We start from the raw sequence: 27826 nt of genomic DNA, 5'->3' as shown, positions 1-27826 counted from the left end.
CATGTAAGTTCAAGCAGGTTTGTTGGTTTGTTTTCTCCCCAGAGAATGATCTTCACAGGTTTCAAACCACAATATGAGAACTAAAATTTGAGCCCAGGAAAGTCTTGTAAAGACTTTTCCTGCTCTTCTGAGTAAGCACCTCATACTGAGCACATTGTAACCATTTTTTAATCAGCTTCCCAGATTTAAAAAAAAATAGGCATTTTAACAAAAGATGACATTAGATACACAGAAATCAGCCAAGTTTGTCAGGCAGCTTTCTTCCTCATATTTAAAATCATATTAGAAAATAATGTTCTCTCTTGTTTACAGTCCTATTGCAGTCAGACTTTCAGTGCTCCTTCTAAGCCTTTTTAGAGAAAAAGTTACCATGGAAGCAAACTGTTATCATTACAGAGTGTAAAATGTTTATATCCACACTGCAGTGGGTACAAAGTTCCTACAGACACAGTTTCAGTACCATGAAGCCAAGTAACCATGAGCTTTTTCCTGTGTGTCTCTGTATTGCTTTTAAGCTTCACATTTTTTCTCCATTAATAAAAAGAAGAGTTTTGATTTATTTTTTTAAGACAAAAACTCAATAAGGATGCATTATTTTAGCAGTCTGTTACTCTTCATCAGAACCCAGCAGTTCACCTGTAGCCACAAAGGCCATAACTTGTATCAGCAAGATCAGATTTCACTGACATTGCAACTGTTTGACTACTACCACAGGTATTTCACAGAAATTAACAGATTTAGATTGGAAAAGTCCTTTTAGGATCATCAACCCTAAATCTAACACTGCCAAGCCCACCACTAAACCATGTCTAGGTGCCACATCTACACGTCTTTTAAAACCACCATGGACAGAGTCTTCCTGAGTAAATGTTGAGCATGCTGCAGGGAAAACCATGAATCTGACAAAAAACCTTCCCCCACCACAAAATGAGTGTGTCACTGCAACTACAGAGGATGAGAAAGCAAAAGGAAAAAAACCCAAATGTGTAGAAGGATACGAGAATATGAGAACTCCTGAATGCCACAGTGACTTCAGGCCCGATTCTCTGAGATCAGGGAGAGACAACACTGTATCTCTGAGTACTTGGCAAAGAACATTCAAGGTAAGCAAGATGTTACTCTGCATTCTTACCAGAACATTTAGAGTTTTGTATTCTTTGTATTCTTATGACATCCTGGATCTATGAGATCACAGAGCTATAAATTATTAGCATGGAATCCCTGGAAATCCACTCTCTTCTATCATTTTAACTGTCACTCACATGACTGAAGTACCTGCTAGAGACAACACAGCACAATCAGCTATTCTGGCACCCAGGACCTTTTTGTCCATGTAACACATGAGCAACTGGACCCATCTAATCACTTAGAATAATTTATACTTACATGCTCACACTATGATGGAAATACTATCCTCCCTCACTTCAGGATCTCTGGAAGCTAGGAGACAGGTGGCCAGAATGAACTGTACCTCATCAAAATGATGGGGTCTTCTCTCAACAAAACCCTGAGGCATTTTAAACTCTGAATAACTGCTGAAACAGAATAAAGTGAACACACTTTCATGCTCCACCACACTGAGATATTGCACCTTCCTTACAATTCACTTCAGAGCTTCAATTCTCTACAGTACAAAGTGTGCATTTTTCTTCACAAAAAAAAATCAATCACATTTCAAAGTCACTGCAGAAAATAAAGGTTGTACTGAACTGTGACAGTGTACATATGGTAAAGTATTTCATGATGAATTCATCCATTACCATGGAAGAGTTTAACAACCACACCCTGAAATTAACCAGATTGACAGCAATTGAATCTTATCTTCCATATAAGATATTTAAATGAAGCTGCAGATTTAAGTCAATCTAAATTCTCAGTAAAGTGTATACTGTTAAGAAGTTTTCAGTATTGATTATACAGGAGGGAGGCATCAATCAGCAACAGCACAGTACAAGCAAATACTGACATGTCACAGACACTTGTGGTTATTGGACAGAGAACTGGCCATATGGGACAGCTAACTTGAGCTTAAAATGACATTACCTGGCTTTTAGTCAGTCACTGGCCAAGCCTGGGGACCTGTTGTAGAGCAGCACTAAGTTCAAACATATTAGTTTGACTATGGACCCCATTTATTTCTTATCAAAACCCTTTCAGAGGCCAGTGTTCAGATAATTTGCTGGTCAGTTTATTTTGAGGCTAAAAGGAATGCCACTTCTGAAAGAAAAATATTTCAGCTGTCAGGGCTAATAAGTCTGTGCAGGACATGGAACATTAATGCCAGTAGTCCTAAAGCTGACCATGCATTCTGCAGGACTGGGCTACATCCTGCAATTACAGACACCTGTGGCCACACTAAACTGTCAAACTCCTTAATTCAAGAGCCAAATTAAAGTAAGGAAGCATCAACATAATAAAAAAATTATTTCCTGAACTCAGAACTCAAAAACACTTTTATACACTGTTAAATTTCACATGAAAATTTAGAACTATCATTTTTATCTCAGCCATGGGGGAAGGAGTTCTATAAAAGTAGTTCCAAGATAAAAACTAAAATCAGCTTAAAGATTGTCAGAGTTAAGAAAAAGGTTGAAACTACTACTACTTCCCTACCTGAAAGCCACAATTTTACCTAATTTTCTTATCATGAGAAATTTCAAAAGCTGATAGACAACAAAAGGAGAATTCTGATACATGTCATGGTGCAACGACCCACACAGAAGACAACCTCAGCTAAACATACAATTTAAAAAGTACAGCTGCATGAATTAAGTTCTCCTGTCAACAATATGAATTAAATATATTTAGATATGCTTCTGGAGAAGAAAACCTCTGAAGTTGTGTGCCACTTGTTTGCACTTCTGTTTCCAGTAGTGTTTTTAACTATTTTAAGTAGTGTCCTCGACAACTTAATTGCAGGTTAGTGTATTTTCAATTCATAAATGTGTTTTTATTGGAATCTTTTCACAGAAATACTAGGGATGTATTGTGAACCATTAGTAACAATCCTAAGATACTGAGCAACAAAATAACCTTCTGAAGACTAAGTCTGCAATTACTATGACGGTTTTTTTTAATTTTTAGTTGGTTCCTAAGAACTACATTATTTAGGCAGTATTTGTATTACAGATTCTCTGCATTAGATGTCCTGCTTCTTGTTTTCTGTGTAGTTTAATTTAAATCAAAACTTTTAGAAAAGTATCAACAGCACTTGGATTTTGTACAAACCAAGAGCAAGGCTGAAGAAAGCCCCAGAGAGCAAAAGATTTTTCCTCATGCTAAACAATCTCCCTAATAATGGGAAAGGAGGACAGAAAAAGTCAAGTGTAATACTAACTCAAAGCTGAAAAAAAACCTAAAAAAGCTGAAGCATAGTAATGCATGCTTTGTGTCATCCAAAAGTACCCCTAGACTTACGTGCCAAGTGTAATACTAACTCAAAGCTGAAAAAAAACCTAAAAAAGCTGAAGCATAGTAATGCATGCTTTGTGTCATCCAAAAGTACCCCTAGACTTACGTGCAAGTAAGTTAGCATGTTAGCCAAGTTCAAATTTCTTTAAAATCACATCTATTCAGCAACTTTTCAGAAGACAGGTAAGTTTCTGAATTCTTTGTTGCAAAATTAGTCTCAAAAAGCTGAAGTTACTCAATACTTAGACCTTCTTAGCAAAATTACACTTGAGAAAAGATCCGGTTTGTATTGTTAATACTAATCAAAATTTGGTCAAGAAATATATGTAAACAATAAGGATAATACACTTAAGGCTTAGAAAGAACACTGATAAATTCACCCCTGTCACATTAAAACATCCACATCTCCTTCATGGTCCTCCTCAGTCACTTTCAAAGACAGCACTTCTTCATTAAGAAATAATCCACTCAGTCTTTCCTTACGAGCCTGTCTTTGCTCTTTCAGCTGTCTCTTCCGTAAGGCCTTTTGCTGGAGTTTCCGCTGCTTGGAACGTTTCTGTCAAAATACAGAAGAGACAAAACATAAGATTTTGTTCTGTAAATTAGAAAAAAACACCTCTAAAGCTGGCAAATATAAATTAACCTCTAAAATAACATCTGCTCTGAAAGATAACAAATACGAATTCTCAGCAGTGGTGTAAACATTCATCCAAAATCATACCTAATATTAAAATGTCAAGACCATTTACCAGAACTGAATTCTGAGGCACATCACTAACCTGTGATGTTGCATAGTTAAGTCTTTGAAGGGATCTTTATTGCTGGAGAAATGTTACAGTCTTACATTAACAAACCCAAGATGTTGAAGAACAAGAAAGAATTGCTCCTCTCCTACACACTTGAAATTTAAATTATGGGGACACAAGGAGTGCCACAGTTCTACTTTAAATGAGACAGACTTCAGAGGGTCCCTTCTCACCAAGGAATCTCATGAGACATGCTCAAAAAATAACATTAAAAAAGCCTGATGAAATTTCTAGTTGAGAAAAAAATCAAAAACCATCACAGGTGTCTCTGCTGTCCAGAAATTATGCCTTAATAAGGGTGATCATTCTTAAATAAATTTTTTCTTAAATTAGATACATAAGCCCTTACTCAAACTTGCTCAACTTATCCTAAACAAAAGAAATTAGAATATCTACTACTACAACCACCAGGTTTCTGGTTAGAAGTGATGGCAAGAGCACAAGTTTAAACTCCTTATGATCATTGGCTTAGACAGACAACTCAGCTACTCTGCTCCTTCAGGACAAACATCCCAGGTAAGATCCCATGAGCAGGCTTCAGGAGTTAAGACAGCTTAATCAACACAGACACCCATAACTAAAAACTTTACTTTGGAATCCCGGATTCTCTCTGCAGCACTCGTGGACAAATTGCTGTCGCTGTGCGCTCGACTCATGTTGGCACTGGAGTTGGAGGCGGAGTTGGCAACGCTGGAGCCGCTGCTGCTGGCGGAGCTGACCATGCTGGCACTGCTGCTGCTGCCACTGGCACCACTCACACCACTGGTGCTTGCACAGCTGTAGCTGCTCCTTTTCCAGCTCTCCCTTGCAGACCGCTGCCGAGGTCCGTGTTCCTTGATATAGTTTCTTACCTTTAGAACAGAGGCAGCAAAATTACTGCAGTTTGATGAATGCTGCACTGAGATACTTCTTTTCATGGAAAAAACCACAATCTAATAATGATGAAGTTATTGGGTCAGCTCAGTTAGGCTTTTAAAACATTTTCTTGTGGCTGCTTAAGTCACAAGCAATCTGGAGTGACCCAGAGAACTTAACTATGTTAACATTTGTGGCATTTCACTATGGAAAGAAGAAAAATATGTAGCAAGGGCTGGGGGCTTCTTTTCTCCTCGGCCTGTCAGGTTTGTGACTATGTAACAATATGTTATTATTTCAACAACAAACAGGAATATCAGTTAAGTTCAACTGAATTAAGTTGTTTACTTAATGTATCAAATCCCTTTATTTTGCTAGGTACACTCACACAAATGTGTGAGTAAATAAAGAAGCTCTTATCTACTTTAAGATGACACAAAATGTTTGAAATATGAAAAGGACCAAGCCCATAAAAGCAGTGAATGTTTTCCATTTTCAACTCAATCTTCATCATTATCAGTGCAACACTGAGGAGTTTGGCTTGTATGGACACTGCATCTCTTCCTAACAACACATCTCAATAATTGAATGACTGAGAAAACAACAGAATGTATCTACTCTATCAGCCAGGCACCCTTCTTGGTTATAATTTGCGTCTTGTAATATCTTTAAAATGCTTTATTTTCTATCCCTTTCTACATGAAATTTATGGTCTTCCCCAATAAATTCCAATTTTTTTAAGTTTTAAATGCTAGTTTACATTAATTGAGCAAATGCAGACTGTCAGCTAGCTGATGGTCATGAAGTGGAGTACGGTGCCATAAGCAGCACCAGGTCTACAACATAACCCATTACACACTCCCCAGCTCTGGCTTAACACACAATGAGAATATACAACCAGTCTTATGTCAAGGTTTAATACATACAAATATGCTTTAGAACTCTATTTTCTGTCACTGACAGTATTGTGCTGTAGTGTCTCTCTCAACATCTAATGTTTATGCATAAAAATTGATCACAAGTCCATAAGATTTTGCAAGATATAATCCGGTGCTGAAACTCTGAAGTCAAATGTACAAATCTTAACTCACCTGTTTCAGTTTTTCATCTGTGAGACAGTTCAATTCAATAATGAATTCACTATCTGTAGGTGAGATCTGAGCAGTAGGATCAATAATTTTAATAATATCAAGTTGCTCTCGAAGACCCATCTCTGTACTGACTTTGCGACTCAAATATTCAATATATTCAACCTAGGACCCAAAGAAAGGCAGGTCATTCTGAAGTATTACTGTTTCTAAATGAGAGACAGAAGAAATAAAGAATTGACAGAATAAAACATGCTCAAATATCATGGTTCTAGCCTTGGGCATCCTTAAAAACTTAGGGTGAAAACTTGAGTAGGCATTAAACTGGCTCCTATAGATCCAAAGGACAAGGTTTAGTTTTAAGAATCAAATAGTACTGCACAGGTCTGCATTTACACTACAGCAAACAGGATGGCCTTTGTGTCTTTTAATTGGAAGTTCTTCTGTTCTCACATAGGAAAAAAGTCACCTGTTCATCATTTGTCATTGCACTCCATGGAAGCTCATCAAGATTCCTGTGCTTGTTTTTCTTTTTGGGAAGCAGACAGGGAGAGCTTGGAATACTCGGTATAACATCAGAGAGCACATCACTCCCACTTGCAATGTCGCTGCCAGGCAACTTGTAACATGCAAAAGCAAGAACAAAGCTTTAGAATAGAGTAGGCAGATTGTAAATTATTCTAACACTATTAACAATTCAAAACATACCATCAAATTAGCAAAGCATTGATTATCTCTGTACTTTAACAAACTCTTTCTAATTACTCATAAACCTGCAATACTCCCTTGAATCTTCCCATAAACACCAAGTGCAGCAAACTCAATTCACACTGTTCTGTACTCATCAATCCTCTTTAAAAATTTGTGTTTAAGAAAACACAGACTGAAGTTGCACTTCAACTGTTTCCCTTCTCCATCAGTGGAAACTGTCCATTACAATCCAAACCTACATCTAAACCTCCCATTTTGGAGCATAAGTCTAGTTTAAGGAAGATAATTTTAAAGTAGGTCTGTAATTCCTACCAAACTCCATAATTACACAAGAAAATTCAATTAAAATCACTGCCATTTGCCTGGAAGCAACTGAGAACTTCAGCTAGCTTCATTTATACAACTGATATGTGATTTCTGGATGCACTTCTAGTTAAAGTGGGACAGCTGGATTATTTGTGCTCAGATTCTGACAGATAACACCAGAAAGAGCTACAAAAAAGTCTTTCCAAAATCCTACCAATCCAATCAAGTAAGTCCTTGAGAAAAGCTTGTTTTAAAAAACAAAGAGTAACAAAAAAGCTGGTTACCAATCAAACATTCTGTCAGCTAGCTAAGGCATAGGAAATGGCATCTTTTCAAAACAATTGCCATATTTATCAGGCAATTGAAATCTCACAACTCAATACAGCTCTGAATCTTTGGGATCCAACCTGAGCTGTTCCTACAGACTGCATTATACACACACACTTGTAACTGCAGTGATATAACATTGTTGAGACCAGCAGCTGGACTAAACCAGTCAGAAATTCAAAGCTGATCTCAGTACACGTCTCAAGTTCACTTGCATCTTCTGGAACAGGATTTGAGCTTTCTTGAAATCAGTTTTCAGTTCCTGTACTGTCCTTACAAGACTCTCTACATGCTCTGACTGAGCTTTATGACAAAATTTTCAAGTATTCCCCAATAAATTCTGAAACCCTATTTTGCCTATTTCAAAATCATGTATACATTCATAGCTGACTTAAATCTTTAATATAAAAAGTCAATTTAGGTCTATAATGTACTAGAAATGCATATCATGTTTGAAAAACTGCTGAACAGGGAAGACTATCACAAACTAGAAATACCCAACAAGGAACTGCATCCAGCACAGACTTGGGAAAAGGATGTGATTCACCTTCTCATTCTGGTGAGACAAAAGGAGCTCTGTACTCTTATTGGGGTAGAAAAAATACTATAGGAATAAGCTATGGCAAGAGTTTGTACACTTTACCTAGAAAGTATCAGTAGGACCAGATATCTATAACCAGATTTCATTAGCAGGGCAGATCCTCAGTACACAGAGTCTAAGCTCATGGCTACAAGAAACACACACTGGGGTGCCTAAAACCAAACAACCATAAGCAACCTTCTTTGGAGAGCTGACCTTCAGTCTCCCCTCCTGATTAAGCAGGTTGGAATAAAGGGAAACAAAGCATGTTTTCTATCATTCAAGATTCAGATATGTGCTCCTAGTTACAAAGAAACAAGTGCTGAAGGTCACTTGGTTTGTTCAGAAGAAGAGGAGACTTGAGGGGAGACTTCCTAGCTGTCTACAGCTTCCTCAAGAGGGGAAGAGGAGTGGGAGAGAGCAATCTGTCCTCTCTGGTGACCAGTGACAGGACACAAGAGAACAGCAGGATGCCAGGTCAGGGGAAGTTAAAGTCAGGTATCAGGAAAGGGTTCTTCCCCCAGAGGCTGCTGGGGAAGTGGAACAGGCTCCCCAGGGCAGTGATCACAGCACCAAGCCTGACAGAGCTCAAGGAGTTTGGGCAACACTCTCAGACACAGGGTGTAACTCCTGGGCTTGTCCTGTGCAGGACCAGGAGCTGGACTTCAATGATCCTTGTGGGTCCCTTCCAACTCAGGACATTCTATTCTATCACTTTTTAACTACAGCTAAATCCAGCATGCAATAGTCAACAAAAATTTTGCATTTCCAGTGGAACCAGTTTACCTGCCACTCAAACTCACTGTCTGACCAATCCCAGTAAGTGCTGATAGAAGAGGAGACATCACTGCAGACACTGCCCTCAGGGAACAGATCAAAAGAGGTGAACTCCTGGTCATCCAGCAGAGAGTAGCAATCATCCTGGTCCCCTACAGACACGGATGAGAAGAGCTCCTCGCTGCACTCCGAGCTGGCCACGCTCGTCCCACAAGATGTCAAGTTCCACCTGCAAAACAGGACAACACAATTAGACAGCAGCAAACCTTGGCATCATGTGTGCTAAGAAATTTAAGCCTTATAAAACTATCTCCATTTTGCTAGTCAGAGATATCATACACTGATCTTATTGAAATAAGTTATAATTGTGTAAATTGAATTGTACAGTATTCTAAGTATAAAGTACATCAACAACATCAAAGGGAACACAGTGTAACATACATCAAGGCAAAATTCCATATACAGTTAGTATAATTACACCTTTATTGTCAGTTTCTACCCCAGAACTATGGCTCCTGTAATATGGAAATTGACCCTGTTTTGCTGCTGGTTGGGTTTTTAAAACACACTGATCTAAAAATAAAATTTTCCATGTATTGGAATATTTAAACTTCCATATAAACCGGAATAAAGAGAAGTAAGTAATTAATCAATTTGACTTCAAGACAAATAGAAGCCAAGAAAAAATTCCAGGTTGACAGTCCCCCAGAAAATTAAGGCTTGATAAGAAAACACATTATGGATCTATTATTCACAACTCTGAATGTCAAAACTATTGGACATGGCACAGTGTAGGGTGGGGGAGTGACCTGTGTGAAAATGATACCATGCCAAAACTAAACACTTTTTTGCCTCATTACAAAGCTAGCTGAAGTTGTTGCTAAAGGAAAGCTATTGAGAACTCAATTTTCACAGAACAGATTTTTTACTCTAATGAGAGTAAGCCAGAATGTAACAAGCTCATGAAATCAGTCTCCATATCTGGAACTTATTTTACATATTGGAGAAAAGTAGGTCGAGACAAATATGAGTCAGCACAGCACTGCAATATGGCCAAAACAATTTGAAAAGGGCTTCTAAAATGCACCACACAAACCCACACAATCAACTCCTGTTCCATCAGCCTGCCCACTTCAGCCTGGCTAACTAGAAAACACTCTTCTATCACACTGAGCAATCCTATCACCAGAAAGGCTGGTCCTCAATCTCATTAAACCACATACCAGGCTGGCTAAATATGTTTTTGATGGATCCACTCCCACACCTACTTGGCCAGATGTGAATTTATCCAATGTTAAAGACATTTCCAAAACTTTCCTCGTAGCAGATTCAGGAGTTCTTGCCCTGCCTCCCTTTCTGCATCCCCCATGGATGTGCAAAGCTTTGGTGGTACAGACTCTTGTGGGCAAGGCAATCCACTGGCAATGAGCAAAACAAAACTGTGGTGACACAGCACAGTACTCAACATGAATACACCTTCAGAATCCATGAAATAATAATGAAATGAGAGATAGAGTGGACAAAGTTCCCAGACATATCAAAACAAAGGATGAGGTACAGGGGCTCTAGCACCAACAAACTACACAGATACTCCAGGTGCAGGCAGCCAGCCTCACCTTCTCATGGCTGGGGGGCTGCTGTGCTCCCTGGGGTGAACTGGATTAACAACAAAGGGGAACTGCATTAAAATTACTTCTAACTTCAAAAAATAGAAAGTCTTATGTGAACACCAGAGATTGAGCTGCACATCTGCAATGGCTTAATCAGTGCAAGACAGGGCATGTCCTTTTCCAGAGAAGTCAAACAACCCCTTGAGATGCCTGGGTTGCAGACCTGGGCTTGTAAACAGAGCAAACCTGAGCAACACACTTGGGAAGACAACACAGAGAAATGTACAAAATTAATTAAATGCAAATTTGGTGACTATCACACATTTATTTACAGATATTCTAAGAATATATCTTACTGCTCGTGTCTTATGACTCAAGAACTATACTATGAGAGTGTATCATGTTTGATCAAGGCTCTTGATGCTGAATCATTTAGAAATGTATAATTAAAAGTTTGCCCTTGTGAATGACACTTTTAAAGTGCAATTTTCAAGAGTTGATACAAACTCACTCTTCATAATTGTGCCACAGAAATACTAATAACCCATAAAAGAATCTTGCAAGACTAGAACAGGAATGTTGGAGACATGTATGTTGGAGATTGAAATCTCATAGAGTATTCTCAAAGAAAGCTATTGCTATATTCAAGCTTAATATTACGTATTAGCAGAACTAGGTTTTTAGGAAAGCAAGACTGTGATTTTGATTTTATGAACACAACTGCAATTTCTTTGCAGAGCTGTATCAGCACTTCTACGAATTACAGGCAGAATAATTTGCCCTTAATTAGCAGCATGGGGTGGAAATGTTTCTGCAGGAGTCAGTGGAGTCACCACGCCGCCTAACTCATTCTGAATCTCTACAGGTCTGCCTGGTGATCATGCAAGGCCTGCCTTTAAGTCTTATAAACACACCATTCTGTAGCTGTCTGCAGCGCTCAATAATTCAAAATCTCATCAATTAAGAAACTCAGACTGAGGGTGGGAGCATCCTGATCCAAGTGGATGGTGTGCCTGCCAGGGCAGGGGAGTTGAAACTACATGACCTTTAGGGTCCCTTCCAACCATTCTGTGATTCTATGAAAAAAGCACATCTTTAAAAAGCCACCCATCTCACACTATCAACCGTAACGCGATGAGCCGAAGCCAGGGAAGGGTAACCCGGCAGGGCGTGGGGCGGACACGGGGGGCACCTGCAGCCTGGCCGTGCCCGGCCCGCCCCGGGCAGGAGCCGGGGATGGATGCGCGGCCCTGCCAGGAGCGGCCCCGACCCCGCCGCGACCCCCGCACCTCGGCCCGGCCCTCAGCATCACCCGGCCCGGCCGCCCCGAGCGGACCTGTTGGAGTGGAAGCGGTGCAGAGGGTCGGTGCGGTGGCAGGACGAGAGCTGGCAGCCGAAATCGCTGACGTCCAGGCAGCCCTCCTCGCTCAGGCTCAAGCTGCCGCCCCGCGGCGGGTGCTGGTGCGAGAGCAGCGGGCACGGCTCCTCGGGGGTCAGGAACTTCTCGTACGGCTCCTCGGTCATGGCGGCGGGCGCGGGGGCGGCGGGAGCGCCTCAGGCGGCGGCGGGAGCGCCTCGGGCACACGGCGTCGGCGGCGCCGCCATCAGCGGCCGGTCCCGGGACGCGCCGCGCTGTCGCGGCCGCTCCTTCCGGCGCAGCGCCCCCACAGCGCCCCCTGCCGCGGGGAGGGCGCGCTGGCGGGCGGCAGGCGCGGCCATGGCTGCCGGCGCGGCGCAGGGGCTCGGCGAGGGCGGCGGCGGCCGCGGGTTCCTGGGCCCGCGAGTGCCAGCCGAGGTCGAGGCCATGGCCAGGGGCGTGCAGGACGTGGGCAAGGAGACATTCCGGCGGCTCCTCAAAGGTAGGGCCCGTGCGGGGCCCGCGGGGCTCTGCCCCGGCGCACAGGGACGCGCGGGATTCCAGGCGGAGCCCGTGGGCAGCAGCCGCGTTCCCCGAGGAAGCCGTGGGTCCTCTCGGAAGGGCAAGGACAGCTCTTAGAGAGCTTCCAAAGGACACCCAAGGGTGTGGTGAAAGGCCATAGCGGGGAAACCGCCTGGACTAAGGTCACCTGCTCCGTTCGGTCTGGAGGGGGCTGAAGGGACACCGCAAAGCCGGCTCCAGCCTCCTCTCGACAGGCTGCGGACAGACGGACACTGATGCCCGCTCTGGTGACCAGTGACAGGACACGAGGGAACAGCGTAGTGCTGGGTCAGGGCACTTCAGCTTAGCTATGAGGAATAGATTCTTTCCCTGGCAGGTGCTGGGCCCTGGAACGGGCTCCCCAGGAAAGTGATCACAGCCTGACAGACCTCAGGGGGTGTTGGGACAATTCCCTCAGGCACATGATGGGATTCTTGGGGTATCCTGTGCAGGGCTGAGCTGGACTCAAGGATCCTTCTGGGTCCATTACAACTCAGAACATTCTGTGATTATGTGACAGCTGGAGGGCTGCAGCTGCAAGACTGCAGCTTCCTGGAGCACTTCCCTTTGCTTTTCCCAACAGGAAGCTAGAGCTGAGCTTTAAATAAAATGAGGGGCTTGATTCATTGTATTCTACAACTCTGAAATAATGAGGAACGGATTTCTGCAGCTGTGGATGGGCCTCAGAATCAGCTGAGTGCTGTTAAAGTCATTCCTCTTCCATCCCTGTGTCCCAGAGCCAGCAGCCCAGTCCCTGTCAGGCTGTGTGTGGCAGTCAGAGACCCCTGGGCATCTACAGAACGTGCAGGAGACAATACAGCAACCCCAAGGTGCAGGTGTCCTGTTCAGGTTGAGGCTGTAAGATTTGCAATGACTGATTTCATTTTTGTCTGTGAGGCTTCTCCCTTTAGTGAGAATTTTCTCAAGGCACCTTTGACCATCAAAATCAAGACTTACACAGTTGAGTAAATTACGGTATGTAAAACAATCATGGAATAATGGAAGAGTTGATTAGTGGAGTGAAAGCACAGCTTGCTGGAGGGTAGCTGCTGCTCAGCATGGGGATGTTCTCTCAGCTAACATCTTGTCAGAGATTTCCTTTCTGATTTGAAGGACTCAAAACATCTGGTAGCTGGTTTGTCTCTAAAAGTGTTGCTGCACAGTAGCAGAAACAAGCAATGTATTCAGGGGTTCCTTGTAATACTTGAAATAATAAAGCTGTGTACAGGCAGAGGCATTTGGGACAGAAGTAAGTACACATGTTGAACTACATTTGCTGTCTAGTGCAGGAACATAGAGACTGAAAAGCCTTTTCAGTGCCAGGCAGCCTGACTGTATGGGTTTGATTTTGGTGTAAGCTATCACCTGCTTTCAGGAGTGCAATAAGTGCTTCCTACCATAGCAGGGGCAGACAGTCCTCCCAAACCAAGTGCCTGGAGCCAGGGCAGTGACCCCAGTGCCGGTCCCCCTGCAGTGGGTGGGCACAGCTTCCCTCTGCTTATGCAGAGCTGGCACAAATCCCCCATCACTGTCTGCTCCTGCTGGCCTGTGACTCACTGTTTGCAGGGCTGCAGTTTTTCCTCTGAAGGTTTTGTAATCTTTGAAGATGTGATGGATTTCAACACCGTTTATCTACATCGCTCTTGCACTTGCACCAGGTTTGTTTTTAGAGGCTGTTGCTGTTACTCTATTGCTAAACAAAGACTAATGTAAAAAATGAGATGCAGTTTCATGTACCTGGTCAGTTCACATGTAAAAACTGCATGTAACAGTATCTGAAGGTTATCCAGCCAGTGGTGTTGCAGGCTCTGCTACACTGTCTCAATGATTGATTTAATTTTTGTCTGTGAGGCTTCTCCCTGTGATGAAAGTTTCCTTAATGCACCTTTGACCATCAAAGTCAAGAGCTACACCGTTGAGTAAATCAAGGATTTTGCTTTTTTTTCTTATTCACAGTCACTGTTAATGCATTGGAAGGAAAAGACTGCAGAGAATCTGTCAGGCTGATTGCAGAAAGTGCTAACCTCTCAGAAGAGCAACTTGCTTTCCTCATCTCTGGCATGTACACCCTCCTCCGAGAAGCATTGAGACTCCCCTTATCAACTTTCAAACAAGAAGTAAGTTCTGGGAGTACTTGGAGCCTTGATAAGGTAAAAGCTGCATCAGACACAAGTCACCATCTCAATCTCATTTGCCTGGGTGGGAAAATGCACATAAAAATGATTCTCCAAGTTAAGGTTGTTGGAAGAAACTGTTAAAATCTGGAACTCATTATTTCACTTTTTGGGTAGATTTAGAGTGAGCTTTTTGAAAACATATTTAAGCTTCAGGAAAAAGATTCCTATATCTATTTCTACTTCAGTATCTTGTTCACTGTGCATGTTTGTTTTCACTCATAAATTAAAACCACCAAAGAAATCATAGCAAAATGTTATTTCACAGGCATCAACACTCTCTCTTACTGCGTGTTCACACATACCACTCATTTTTGCCCATGCTTTCAATTTCTCATATTTGTTTGCCTCCTTTGTTCACATTTCTTCCATAGAGGAAGGAAGGTATTAAGACCAGAACAATATAGTGGAATTTGGAAGAAAGTGCAGTTTCCATTTATGCTGTGGATGTCTGGTGTGAATATGCACACACGCACCATGTTCCCAACCCCTATCCCATCTTCATGGCTATTTTCTTAATTTTTCATTTTCCCTTACCTTACAATTTTCTTTTCTCATTTTTATGTGAGTGAGCCACTTCAGGGTTTCCAGTTTACCAGTTGTTTAAGATGCAGCTTCATATTTACCCAGACATACTGGGAAAGCTCCCATATTGCAGGAAACATAGTGGAAGTATGCTTTTAATATTCAGACCTTATCTTCTGCCATTTCCTTTTTCTTGTCATAGTTTAAACAAGTTACTGCAAAATGTATTTGAGAATAAGGGCATATAGTGACTCTAAAAGAAAAATGTTTCTGAATAGTTACATAAAAGAAGTGACAGAAATGTTATTTTGAAAAATAAGGGCTTCCAAGATATTTAGGTCTTTAAATCACAACTTGATTGAACACTTCTGAAAATTCTTTTCAATGTATTACCAGTCACTTCAAAACTACTGGCACTCAAATTTAAAATTTTTGGGGAGAGATACCAAATAAATAACCACTATTGTGTCAGTAGGTAAGAAATTATAATTTGAGGCTATATCATGTAAAATTTCATCTTCCTTGTCTTTTCAGGTTTTTAAAGAAGACTTGAAGGAGCTCAGGTATGCCTGTATACACCAGTTCATTAAATGTTTGTTTTTTTCATGGCTTTTATGTAACTACTTGCCCAAATTAACTTTTTTACACTAAAAAGTTGATATGAAAATTACCTGTAAATACCTATTAATCCATCTGTTGCCAAACATCATGTAAAGGCAGAGGGAAAAAACAGATGTTGTGTAAGACTTGATTTAGCAGTGAGCATGAGCAGTTTTATTTCTCTGCTGGGTAGAATGGTCTGATTTATTCTGTAATGTAGGTTATGCAAATATGAGTGACCTTCTCTCTGCCATCCCCATCTTGCCCTGCAATATTTTTTTAAGTGTTTGGTAAGACAGTGGTAGCATTTCAGAAGCTAAGAACTGCCCTACTTCTTTCCTTCTTTGAAAGGTCAATGATATAACGTTCATGAAACCCGACCACCATGTTCAGCTATGATTTCTCGTGCCCATTACCCAAGAAATCATGACCTTTGTTACAGCCTTTGACAAAATCTATATCAGTCTTCCATGAGTATATCTGAAGGGATCATATCCTAAAAGCTAGAGGTCAGATGCTAGTAATATTTATAGGATTTCCCTTATTTCTATATTCAGTACCAATGGGAGAATAACAGCAGTTGATGTTTTCTTCTGTAGTGGAACCTCTGCACCAAGGCTTAATTATTTTAAAACACTATTTTTGTACTTTTCTTTAACATTCTGATTGCTGCCTAGGAGAAATAGATGTTTCTAATTCTGTCTTTTTTCCTCCTTATTTGTCCATTAACCTGTACAATAATGGCTTTCTCCACATAAGCAGTTAAATCATAAGCACAATTTACTTTATAAGCAACTTCAGGCAAGCTAAAGCTGCAGATGTAATTGGGGTGTAATCAATGAAAGGTGGCATTTGGGCCATAGTGAAAGGTGCCTTGCAAGTTGATACAGTTTTGTCTGTGGCTCAGTGCTGGAGTTTGGCCTGCCTTTTGTCTTGAGAGCTCAAATGCAAGCTGCTGCCTCTGCCACATCATGGAGTTCACACCCAGGTTAAAGTAGGTCAGTAAGAAGCTGATGAATTGCTTTTGGCCCAGTGGGAGCTGGTGTCTTTTGAGGTGCACACAGAATGTGCCAAGCTTGATTATGGAATAATGAAGAATACTAAAGTTCTATGCCAAATTTTCTGGGGCTGGGTGAATATTCCTCTTCTGAGCAGTGGAGAAAGTTGGTATAGGAGTGTCAGAGGTCACTGTCTGGGCTGGCTGTGTCAGAAATGCAGACTCCCAGGTCCCTGTCCTTGCCATTTGACCACACTTCAATGGCTTATACTGTTGTAGTTGCATTTGGGAGTTTTTTTCTCACTTAATGATTTATTCATACATTTTACTCAGATACTTTTCAGTCTTGATGACCTTTTTTATATATTTTATATCTTGGTACATCTTTTTGTCTTATTGTTCTGGTTAATAGGGCTTATCTAGCAGCAATAGTTAGGTAACTGCATTTGTGCTGCTTGCAGACTTGAGTGTTTTATGGGCTGCTAGTTGCTGCTATGCCCCCATTATTCTCACAGTATTGGGACTCTTCCTAACTTCTACCTCTGACACATAATTTTGCCCATACAATATCCTGTAATTCTCAATTTTCTGGTGAGGTACCTGATCTTGCCTTCTAGTTTTGATGAAGAGAGAGGCTCAAATACATGCCCAATTCTGATTAACTACATCAATATTACTAGTTTAAAAAAGTTGCAATTCCCTATTTCTTAGCCTGAGTGGTTGAGCCAGTGGGAATAAATTCACAATAAATTGTGGGTGCTTTTTTTTCCCTCCTCTCACAGATTATTTAATAACTTCATGACTCAGGCGAATAACATGGGACTGAGACATCTTCACACATTTCTTGCCCTTTGAGTCCCTTCCTCAGCATGTTCCAATGACAAGTGATAGCTATCTGTAGTTCAGACTGAACTGTGCCATGTTCTATCTTATCTGTGTCATGTCTGACTGGCCTCAAGTGTGCTGAGGAGCCAGGAACAGAATTTCCAGTGAGATCATTGCGCAGCAAAAATAATGCAAACTCAAAGGTGGTGTTAATGTTTCTGTTTTAGTAATGCTCTTGAGTCAATCAAGTGTTGTGGTAGGTGTCATCATAATCATATTACAGCCCTGTCTCCAGCTATTCCACTACATAGTCAGGGTATCCAGTCGGTGTCAGGATGGGCTAAATGATACACTTGCACAAAAGTGTGAGTAATGTTTGCAGAAATAGTCTTGTCTCTTCTGAAAGTCAGACTCTTGCAGCCAAAAAACACTGTTCCAGTGCTTGCTAAAATGAATTTCTTTTTATCCAAGCACTATTTTAAAATGTGGTTTAACCCCACTTCTCCCCTTCTGAATTGAAGCTGTAGTAACTGCTGTTTCATCATCCCACTGTGTGAGCTGATGAGTTGTTTTTTCTCTGGTCATTAGACACTGTAAGCTCTTTAGGACATACAACTTCCTTGTTTGCTTTGATTTTCCTTTGATACACTGCTGTGTGTCTCAAGCCACTGGTGAGTAATGTCTCTGGGCACTGATTCATGGTGAGTGCTGGATTTAACTGTGGCAGCAGCTGTAGTGGCTTCTCCCACTTGTCCAACCTGCCTCTCTGTAGGAGGTTACTGTCCCTGTGGCACAGGCAGCTCAATGGATGGTGTTTGCTCTGTGCTCTTTGCAATTCACAGCCTGATCTATTGAACTGAAAATCAACAGTGGCTTGTTTGTAAGGCAACAGCAGTGTCAAAGGAATGGTGAAGGAGTGGAAAGGTGGGGGTAGATGGAATGTGTTAGTCTCTTCAGCCAGTCTCCACATATGCTCCTTTGTAAGTAGGGCCTCTGTTTGAATGTTGAGAGGCAATTCCTTCTGTGTTCATTACACTGGAGGTGAAAGTGAAATGAAACATGTCGTTTGGGATTTTTGAAAGCATGCATTGCTGGCCTGCCTTCTGCACTTGTCAGAGCCATCAGTAAATTTTTACTTGACTTTACTGAGAAAAGTTCAGCCAATACTGGATTCTTTTGAAATGCACCATTGCCATACAAGGTAGGATGGGCAGATGTAGCAGTTTTTAGGGCTCTTGATATATAAACACAGGTTGTCCTTTTGAGAGTCCTGACTGAATCAATACTGAAGTGCTTACATAAGAGCTGGCAGTTTTAAGCATTGGAAGATGGAAAATGTTGACACATCTTTTGTGTTCTGTAAGAGATTGAGATTTTTTTCAGGTAAGGCCGTATAACTATGGTTACAAAAAATCCCTAACTGTTTTTTCTTGCTCTTCTCTTTCAGAATACCAGAAGATTTCATTGTGGACTTTTCCAGTGTAGTCTTTGGTAACAGGTTAGTGTCTTCATTGTGCAGACAGCAGGGCTGCACAGAGCTCTGCTGACACAAATCCTTGGTGCATTGAAGGAACAGCAATATTTTCCAAGTTAATGAGAACAAGACTTGTCCCATTATCTTGATTCAGCACAGTGTCATGTCCATCATGCATGGCAATACATGCATTAAGTAGCTTTCTTGCCAATTCTCAGTTTTTCTGTGTTCATCAGTTTTTCTAATGTTCTATAGACTGTGAGGTTGATCAATACCTACAGATGAAAAATGCAGTGCAGAATTACTCATTTTTACCATCATTATCATTGCTAGGCAGGCTACATAAGCCCCCTACCTGCTCTGGTTCATGGCAGCTCTCTCAGATAGCATTTCTCAAGTCTTAATGTACAGTTCAGTTGGGAATTCACACTGAGTGACTTGATGACAACACATATGAGATATCAAGTGCTCTGCCTGCTGAAATTCACTTTTTAAGCAACATTCCTCAGTAACTCTAGAGTAAGTTCTAAATTGAGAGCTTTTTGAACAGCCTGTCTCTTTTATCACTTCTTGGGATTCCCTTTTTCTAGAAGTTTCTCTGCTCAACCATGTTTAGCCTATTCTACATCTAGAAATTAAAAATCTTGAATATTTTGAATATGCAAACTTGTACAGGATGAGGAGTTGGACTCAGATGATCATTGTGGGCCAACTCTCCTTCTTGAAACTTGAGGTCACTCAGCATGTGACATCACTAACCCAATGCTGCTCCAGATGCTCTGCCTGGAATCCCAATAATCATAGTTGTGGTTTTTCAGTTACCCTCAAGGGTCTGAGTGCTGCTACCAAAGCTAAAAATATTTCTCATTTCTTTGATTAAGATCTTGGCTTACAGATAAAGGTTCTTGGAGTAAAAATAAATTCAGTCATCTAGTCTTTTCTTTGCTCTTCTGTTTGAATTATAGGTGTTAAGAATGCAAAATTCATGGTTGCAAAGTGGAAATACTGCTTGCAGTAGGGAAGGAAGATAAATTTAGATGTAATTTGAAGCATGCATGATTGTCTGTTTTCTACTGTGAAATCACGATGCTGGAAAATTTAGCTTTTTCTCATTTTGAAAGCTGTGATTATCCAGTGTAATCTTCCTCTGTGTTTTGAGACCAGAGATGAACACCTCAGGTTTGATTTTTAGACAGATCTGCTTCTACAATCTTAAATGTAACACTGAATCATACATATGCTTATTGAGTTGTAAATATATATATATTTGTGATGGTAAGAGGTGCATTAGCATGAGATCAAAAATTCAGTAATTCAGTATGAGCTAGATAACCCAGAAAAATCCATTTTTAATACTTTTCCTGGCATCTTATCTTATTTTTGGACTTCTTTTCACTAAACAACAACTCTGAAGTATTTGGCATTTGTATTTGTGTCCCCACAGTTCCACCAAGCTATGTAGACTGAAAGAAAAACTTGCCACAGCAAATAACTACATGAAATTTAAACTGTCTTTTAAGGGGAAGGATAACACTAACTTCACCCTCTCTGAATATTTATAATAAATGCACTGCTTTGTTTTTTTTTTTTCCTAATGGTGTACCTTTAGTTTCTACCAGGAGGGTGCATTCTATGTGCCATTTGTCAGCATTGCACACATACAAGTTTGTTCAACCTTCCAACTCAGTGGCCTGCTAGGCATGTCTTGTTATGTGCATAGGGAACCCTCCAGAACTTGTCTTTAGTTTTGGTACTGGTCGGTCAGCTGCTGCTCCAAGTTCTCTAATCTTTCATTTTTGAGTTGCATCCTTTAGGAGGTGATGTTCTTGTCACCAGGTGTATTATCCTTTCCACCACAGCTTGTGGTCTCTAGGATGGCCTTTACCTGATCCTTGGTCTTTTGCTTGTTCTGCCCTCTGCACAATGTGCTGACAGGATATTGCAGTTGCTGGCACAGAGTGTTTACAAAATGTAATTATAGGCTATAGATTTTAGATGTAAGATTCATTGAGTCTTTTCTGCTCCATTTTGCTATTCCTCTCAGAAATCAATGGCTTGATTAGCAGCCTGTGTAATTTCTGTATGCATGTTGGCCACTAGGCACATTCTGTCATCTTTGCAGGATTCTTGCAGTTCCCATTGTGGTCTTGTCCAAGCTGGGAAGGTCCTGACAGAAGCTTAAACTAAGCTATAGAAGCTGTGACTCTTCCTAGGAGAATGGCACAGAAGTGCAGTCCTGACCAGAAATAAAGCTTTGTGTTTGACCACAGAAATGCCATCTCTCAACAGTATTCAAAGCTTCCCCTCTGTTTGGGAGGTTACCATTTCTGCTCTTTCCCACCACTGCTAAGTAGAATATCTTTCTGTTTTTAAAACTCCTTTCTTCCCCCAGGTTGCAGGTGCTGCACTGAATGGACTGACTTCCATTGATGTGAGTTAACATGTCTTAAGGAAACAGTAGCAGTGTGGCTATTTTTAGGGAGTCTTCAACTTAAGCAATACTCTGGCAGCAGCTCTCCTCTGAGGGAAAGGCCTGTTCTTACTGTTTAATCCTGCTAATGACTGTTCTGGACTCCAGCTCCTCATGGCTGCACCCAGCTGTGCTGACCTACTTCCTATCCAGGGGCTGACAATGAGTAAATGAGTAAGAACCAGCTGATCTACTTTTTTGCTCATTTCTTTACCATGCTATTAGGAATGTGTCTCACTTCCAACACCACCCAGCCTCCCCTCAACAAAGAGATAAATTCTTTCTTATATCGCCTTTGCAAAATGCAGGACACTTGGAGGATCTCAGCCTGTGAGTCCCTGTACCTTATCAGAACATTAATCTTCCTGGGCAGTTTCTAAAGGCCCAGCTAACTTGCTCACAAGAATCTCATCGGTGATGTGAGACTGCCATTCCTTGGTTTGCTCAGAGAGGATTCCTTTCTGATGCAAAGTCTGTAATTAGATTATGTCTAGCACCATGGATAAAGGATGTAATGTTTTTTATCCTGCCCTTAGTGGAAGTACTGGAGTAGCCTTGAAATGTACTGCAAATAAATTCCATGGACATGAGATGCTTAGAGAGAAAAAAAAGAGTAACACAAAGTCCAGAATCCACCTCCTGAATGGACCAGCACAGTGACCTCATTCTGAAATTATTTCTGCATGTATATCTAATGGTTATTATGTATTTGTATCAGATTTGCTGTTTAGTTATCCAGAACTTAGCATGTTGTTAAAATTTTGAAAGTTGTCAACCATCTGAAGTTTAATTGCTCTTAATTCCCCCACAGAAATAAACTAGGGCTTGGTCAGCCTGATTCTTCCTGCAATATGAGTAACAAATGAAGTGCTTGGCTTCTTACACATTAGACTAGGCAAAAATCTTAATGGCTGAGCTGGGGTTGGCAGTGAACATTCTGTAAGGAACTTACAGTTTGTAAATTATATTGGATCAACAAGAACTACTGTGGGGTTTTTTAAATATGCTTCAAAATACACTCAATACACTAATATTATATTTTAAAACATTGCTGCTTGCAAATACTAATGGTTTTTGCTGAGGAAGAACAGTGATCTTATGCAACTGTTTTGCCTAAGTCATCTGTCTTGTCTCTGCTTGCTTGTTCCTGTTGGATTTGCATGAAGGTAAGGATATGTTTGCAGATCCCTTTCTATGCCTCACAGTTGCATATAATTGAAATAATAGGTATGCCAGCCACCACAATGACTCTTACTAATCTTTGTAGTGACATCAGTTTACTAGAATTATACAGTCACTTGGTCTCTTTTTTCAACATGGACCATAGTTAAGCATAGAAAAAGGGGATAATCTGAGCACAACTATCTTAAATCCACAAAAACTCTGCTTATTCCGAACTCTTTAAGTGAGGACAAGTGGAGGAGAGAAACAAATTCTGGACAGGTTTGTATTGATGAATTCTATTTTCTCTTTAGATTGTTTCTTCTTTTATGGATTTACATTTCAGTCTCCTATTTCTGATCCACTCTCCAGGCGTCCCCCTTCTGAAGGCACAGCTCTGGTACAAAGAAGTCGTCTGCCAAGTATCCAGGACTTCAAGTGGAGAGTGGATGTAGCTATATCCACAAGGTACAAAAGAGAATCGTGCACATCCCTGGAATTACCTAAGATTAAACTGATTTCTTGTGCTGCTGAAACATTTTAATGGGGTCAAAATGTGCCTTGCTACTAGGGATTGGCAGGTAGCCTTAAACAGTAAGATACAGGCGGAAGTTTCTGAACAGTGTAGAAGTCGGTGTATGTAGACTTTACTGCTGGTAACATTTCAAAGTTTAAGTCTCTTTTTTTAAAACTTAACAGAGCTGGTACAAATCAATAGATCCTGGTGATAATGGCAATTAGTCAGACTGAGCCTCAAGCAGCTAGACAAGCTCTTAGTTTTACTGGAACAGGCGAGGGTATTCAACTTCTCAAGCAGATCATCGTTTTTTGCACGTTAAATGAATTTCCATCTCTTGTACTCTGCTTCTACAGAGAGAAGTTTCAGGCCAGCACCTTTACACTGCCATAGTTATGTAACTGGTCACTGAACTACCTCCTAGTTTCTTTCACAGCAGGAGTAAAAGCCTTTGAGATCATCCTGCCTGTGCCTGCAGTGAACAGCTTCTTACCATCTGCCACAACAGAGGCATGTGGGGGATGGATCTTTGGCTAGACCCAGAAGGAAACAGAAACCTGTTGTCTGTGCTGTTTGCTCTCTGTCTAGTCCTAACCAGGACAGACCAAGCTGAAAGAAATTAGATGATCCAGTCTTTGTTAGTAGTGTAATTTGTTAGCATGAGTGACTTCATGTTGTGTGTCTGAATACCTGCATCTGGGAGAGAGTGCTGTCTCTTTGGTGCCAGGGATGCCCATGGCTGATCAGGAACTGTCTTCCTGAAATCAAGAAAAAAAACTCCTAAGAGAAAATTGGAATGGCCACAAGCTGCTAGTTCAGGTGACTTTCTGATGAGCAGTGCTGTAAGCACCACACAGGTATCGCTCTGTAGAAAAAGAGTCTATACTGATAGGAGAGCAAAATGTCCAGGTAAACATCCTCAGGCACAGTGCTTGCAAGCTGAAAGCAAATCCTATGATTTGTTTTCCAAACTACGCAGGAGGAGCAATACATTACCAGTTTTTGTTTTCCTTCCTTTTAATTTTGTTTTCAGTTAATCTTCCCCCTGGGATTTCTTGTTTATCATCCAGCAACAGCCTCTGCAGGGAGGTATGGCAGCTTTGGGCTGTAGTGCCTGTCTGTACCTGAGCAGGCTTTGGCAGTGTCAGTTGATGGAAGCTGCACAAGAATGACTCACTTCCCTTCTTTGGGTCATCAAATAAAATAACACACAAATTTAGGATGAAGCCTGGAAGAGGCTGATTCCCCGAATGAGGTGGCAGTTGAACGTATGAAGGGATGGAAATGATTAATGCAGCATGGTAAACTGCATAAGAAAACTGTGCAGTATTATTAGCAGTACTTGGCCAGCTCTTATCCCTATCAGAGTCCCACTAAACCAATTATGTAAAAATGAAAATGCTCCTAAACTTGCAGTTACTAAACTATTAACTAAATGTTAAGTCTCAATACTGAGGTAAATTGGACAGAGCTGTTGTGTTCATGAGTTTCCAGCCAGACTCTGTGACTGAAATTACTCATGTTCTGTGTAAAGCCTACATGAACATCTAAAATTGTTAATGTGCAATGCTGATCACAGTGCTGATCTGTACTGCTGTAATCCTAATGATGTAAATAATTTCAGTTCACTGGCCCGTGCACTCCAGCCATCCATTCTGATGATGATGAAGCTTTCAGATGGGACAGCTCATCGCTTTGAAGTAAGTCTGATTGCCATAATAAATAGTAAGGAAACCACTTCTAGTTTTATTTAGAAAGTTGAATTATTACTTAGAAAACTAAAGCTTTTGTAAATGGTGTGTTACCATTGGTTGGTTTGCTTTGGAATCCTTCATGTTCAGTGTAGCTACATAAAGTATTTAATGAAATACCAATCAAAATATTTTCATACCTTGTTCCTGTACATGTTCTGCTGACCTGCAATGTATTAGAAGAACATTAATTACTGGAAAGCACTATTACATAATGTCTGGTTTGATTAAAAGTTATGAGGTTGTTATGAACTGTAACCTTCAGACCTGATGTTGTCTCTTGAGGGCAGAAAAATTACTGGGATAGTTTATATAATGTATGAGACACTTGTAAACCTTCTGCATTTGGCAGAGAATGGTAACATTCTTTTCTGTGGCAGAGGTAATTTTATTCTTTTTCTTCAGAACTGTTCTGGCTGCTAGAAAGTAAAAAAAGCCCTCTTTGCTTGTTACAGGATTAGTCAGTGGCAGTATTTATGACACTGTACCTAAAGGCTTGCCAGAAGATGGCATAAACTCTTCCATAATTTTAACCTTTGGAAAGGAATGCTATTTGTTCTATAAATAGCATGGTGGTGCGTACAGGAATTCAATGCACAGCAGGCATTGTTACATTTGAACTCTGTACAGATTTTGGCTTCAGTTCTCTCATTAGTAGTAGTCTAGAAGAAGCACCAAAGCCCTCTGGGTTGAAAGAGGTGGACTGATTTTGCTGTTGAATTGTTTTGCAAGAAAGCATCTGTAGAGAAGGGCATAAATTCTGTGCTACATTGCAAACTGTTGGGGGTGTGACATCACAGGAGATCAAATTTACCCCTCTGGACTGTCCAGCTCAGAGCATCCCATACACTGTGTTTGAGGGCTTCCATGGAACTTAAATGATGCCATGCACTCCAGGTTAACCCTTTACAAAAGGGTAAGTTTCACTTGTGAGGATAAAATCTAGTTTATTCCCACTTTAGTTCCTGGCATATCATGTCCAGTGTTGGTCCTGTTGCCATTTTTTCTGACTGTTTTGGTTTGATTTTAGGGTTTGTTTTTTGTGGGCTTTTTCCTCAATGTGGAAAACCTTTAGTTATTCTGCAGTGAAGATGTGTTTGTCCAGCACATGCAGGAGTGCAGAGATCTGATAACAAACAGTGTGCTTCTCCTAGAATCAGCTCTTTGCTGTTGCTGCCTCTTGGATCTGAATGCCAAGGGTGTGACTTCAGACAGGATTTCTAGATCTGATGAGAGGTCTTCCCACAGTTAGCTCTTTGGAATAAACTTGTGTTCTGGTTTGAGTAAGCAAGTTTATGCAAGTAAACATAGTCCTCAGATGTTCAGTTTTCCTTTATTTGAACACATTCAGAATGTTGTGCTAACTAACAGGGCTTATGTAAGATGGTAAGTCCAGAGAATAATTCTGTTGTGAACAGTTTTAAAATGTGTATAGCACAGGGAGAAGTTACACTCTTTGGTCTCCATTTGGTATTTTAATCACAGTGTGGCTTCTGACTGAAGTTGTTTTTTTTAAGCAGTGGGAATTGCAGCATTTTGAGTCTTGTTGTATATATGTCAAAAGTGAAAAGGACATGGTGCCTTTTTATGCATTTCTGATATATGTGGAAAATGCAAATCAGGTGTTGGATTCCTCTCATATAATTGGTATCTGTGCCAGAGTGGGCAGGAGGATGACAAGGGGCTCTGCCAAAAGAACTGCTGTCTTCAGTGCAGTTCTAGGCAGTGCTGTGCAGACTGTGTGGGACCAGGCAGACTGCACTGGGCACTCGTGTGAGTGTGTGTTTGTGCACTGCACTGGTGTCACCAGGCTGTGCCTGCACCCAGATGGGGGTCTCTGTCTCATAGATAAAATTTCCATCCACTGGGTTTCTCAGGCTTGAAATGGTGAGGCCATGAGTCTCCTGCACAGTTGAAAATGCTTTGTGTGTTTAACCCTAAATCTTTTGCCTTCCACACATAGTGGAAGTGCCATTTGCTCTTGAGGTTGCTGCCAAGTGTCTGGCCTTGAGTCTCAATTTCTTTGTCTTGCAAGTTTGGGCAAGCAGAATATCTTGAATTTGTTTCTTGAGAATTCTGTAGTCTCCACGACCTTCCAGATGTTTTTCCTTCCAGTCCGTGACTTTTATATCACCCCAGCAGCTCTCAATTTACATCCTTGAGTATTTCTTTTCTCTCATCAGGCAGTACAGAAAATGTACAATCTAGGTGTTATTTCTGTTTTTTTCCCACTCTTCTTTTCCATGGGGATTTAGTTGAATTACCTGAATTTTATTAACCTTAAATCCTTTGTCTTAAGTCTGGAAAAATTAAGTATTTTAAGAGAAATTTGCCTTACACTGCAGAATATTCCATATCCATAGGCACGCCCTCGTCAAGTTCCTGCCATGTCTTGTGTTTTCTAACCTGAGCATTCTGTTTCAGGTGCCAGTTGCAAAGTTTCAAGAACTGAGATACAATGTTGCCCTTATACTAAAGGAAATGAATGATTTGGAGAAGAGGAGCATACTGAAGATCCAAGACTGAACACTTTTAAATTGGGAGTTTATGGAAGAGATCTGAAACCCTCAGCATGTTCAGTGAATGCAAAACAGGGGACCATCACCACTTTGCCTCTATGAACTTAAATGTGGCATTTATGATGTCTGCTGTAAATATTTTTTTTTCAATTCAAGTGTTTAAAGCACAAGCTCTTTTTGTAAGACTTAGGAAAAACAAAACATTTATCTATGAAAAAAAGTATAATGCTTTTGTGAACATTTTTGCATGATTCATCAAAACATTTTTTAAATAACCATCTTAATAGATGTTAGAGTCATTTATCTCTGATTATGATTCATAATTCTAATTTTTTTGATAGTGTGCTACGGAAGCCCTATCAATGTGTATGTATCATAAGAAAGCTCTGCAATATTTCAAATAAAAAATAAAATAACAAACCCA

General features: G+C 40.8%; 2 protein-coding genes across 2 annotated transcripts; one reads left to right on the top strand and one right to left on the bottom strand.

Moving 5' to 3' along the window:
• Positions 1–3796: 3796 nt before the first annotated feature.
• FAM199X (family with sequence similarity 199, X-linked) lies at positions 3797–10485 on the bottom strand. Its single transcript, XM_014265363.3, has 6 exons — positions 10478–10485; positions 8871–9090; positions 6630–6779; positions 6164–6325; positions 4808–5068; positions 3797–3967 (listed from the first exon to the last, which is right to left on the bottom strand). The coding sequence occupies exons 1-6, from the start codon at positions 10483–10485 to the stop codon at positions 3797–3799; spliced, it is 972 nt and encodes a 323-aa protein (XP_014120838.2).
• A 1211-nt stretch (positions 10486–11696) lies between these two features.
• COMMD5 (COMM domain containing 5) lies at positions 11697–27826 on the top strand. The gene is made up of 7 exons (XM_074551567.1): positions 11697–12330; positions 14346–14506; positions 15623–15651; positions 18958–19008; positions 22988–23083; positions 24757–24832; positions 27308–27826. Exons 1-7 carry the CDS (start codon positions 11712–11714, stop codon positions 27407–27409), a joined length of 1134 nt encoding a protein of 377 aa, XP_074407668.1. The 5' UTR covers positions 11697–11711; the 3' UTR covers positions 27410–27826.

This window comes from Zonotrichia albicollis, chromosome 14 (assembly GCF_047830755.1).
Source record: "Zonotrichia albicollis isolate bZonAlb1 chromosome 14, bZonAlb1.hap1, whole genome shotgun sequence".
NCBI classification, from domain to species: Eukaryota; Metazoa; Chordata; class Aves; order Passeriformes; family Passerellidae; genus Zonotrichia; species Zonotrichia albicollis.
This window is presented reverse-complemented; position numbering and strand designations above follow the sequence as displayed.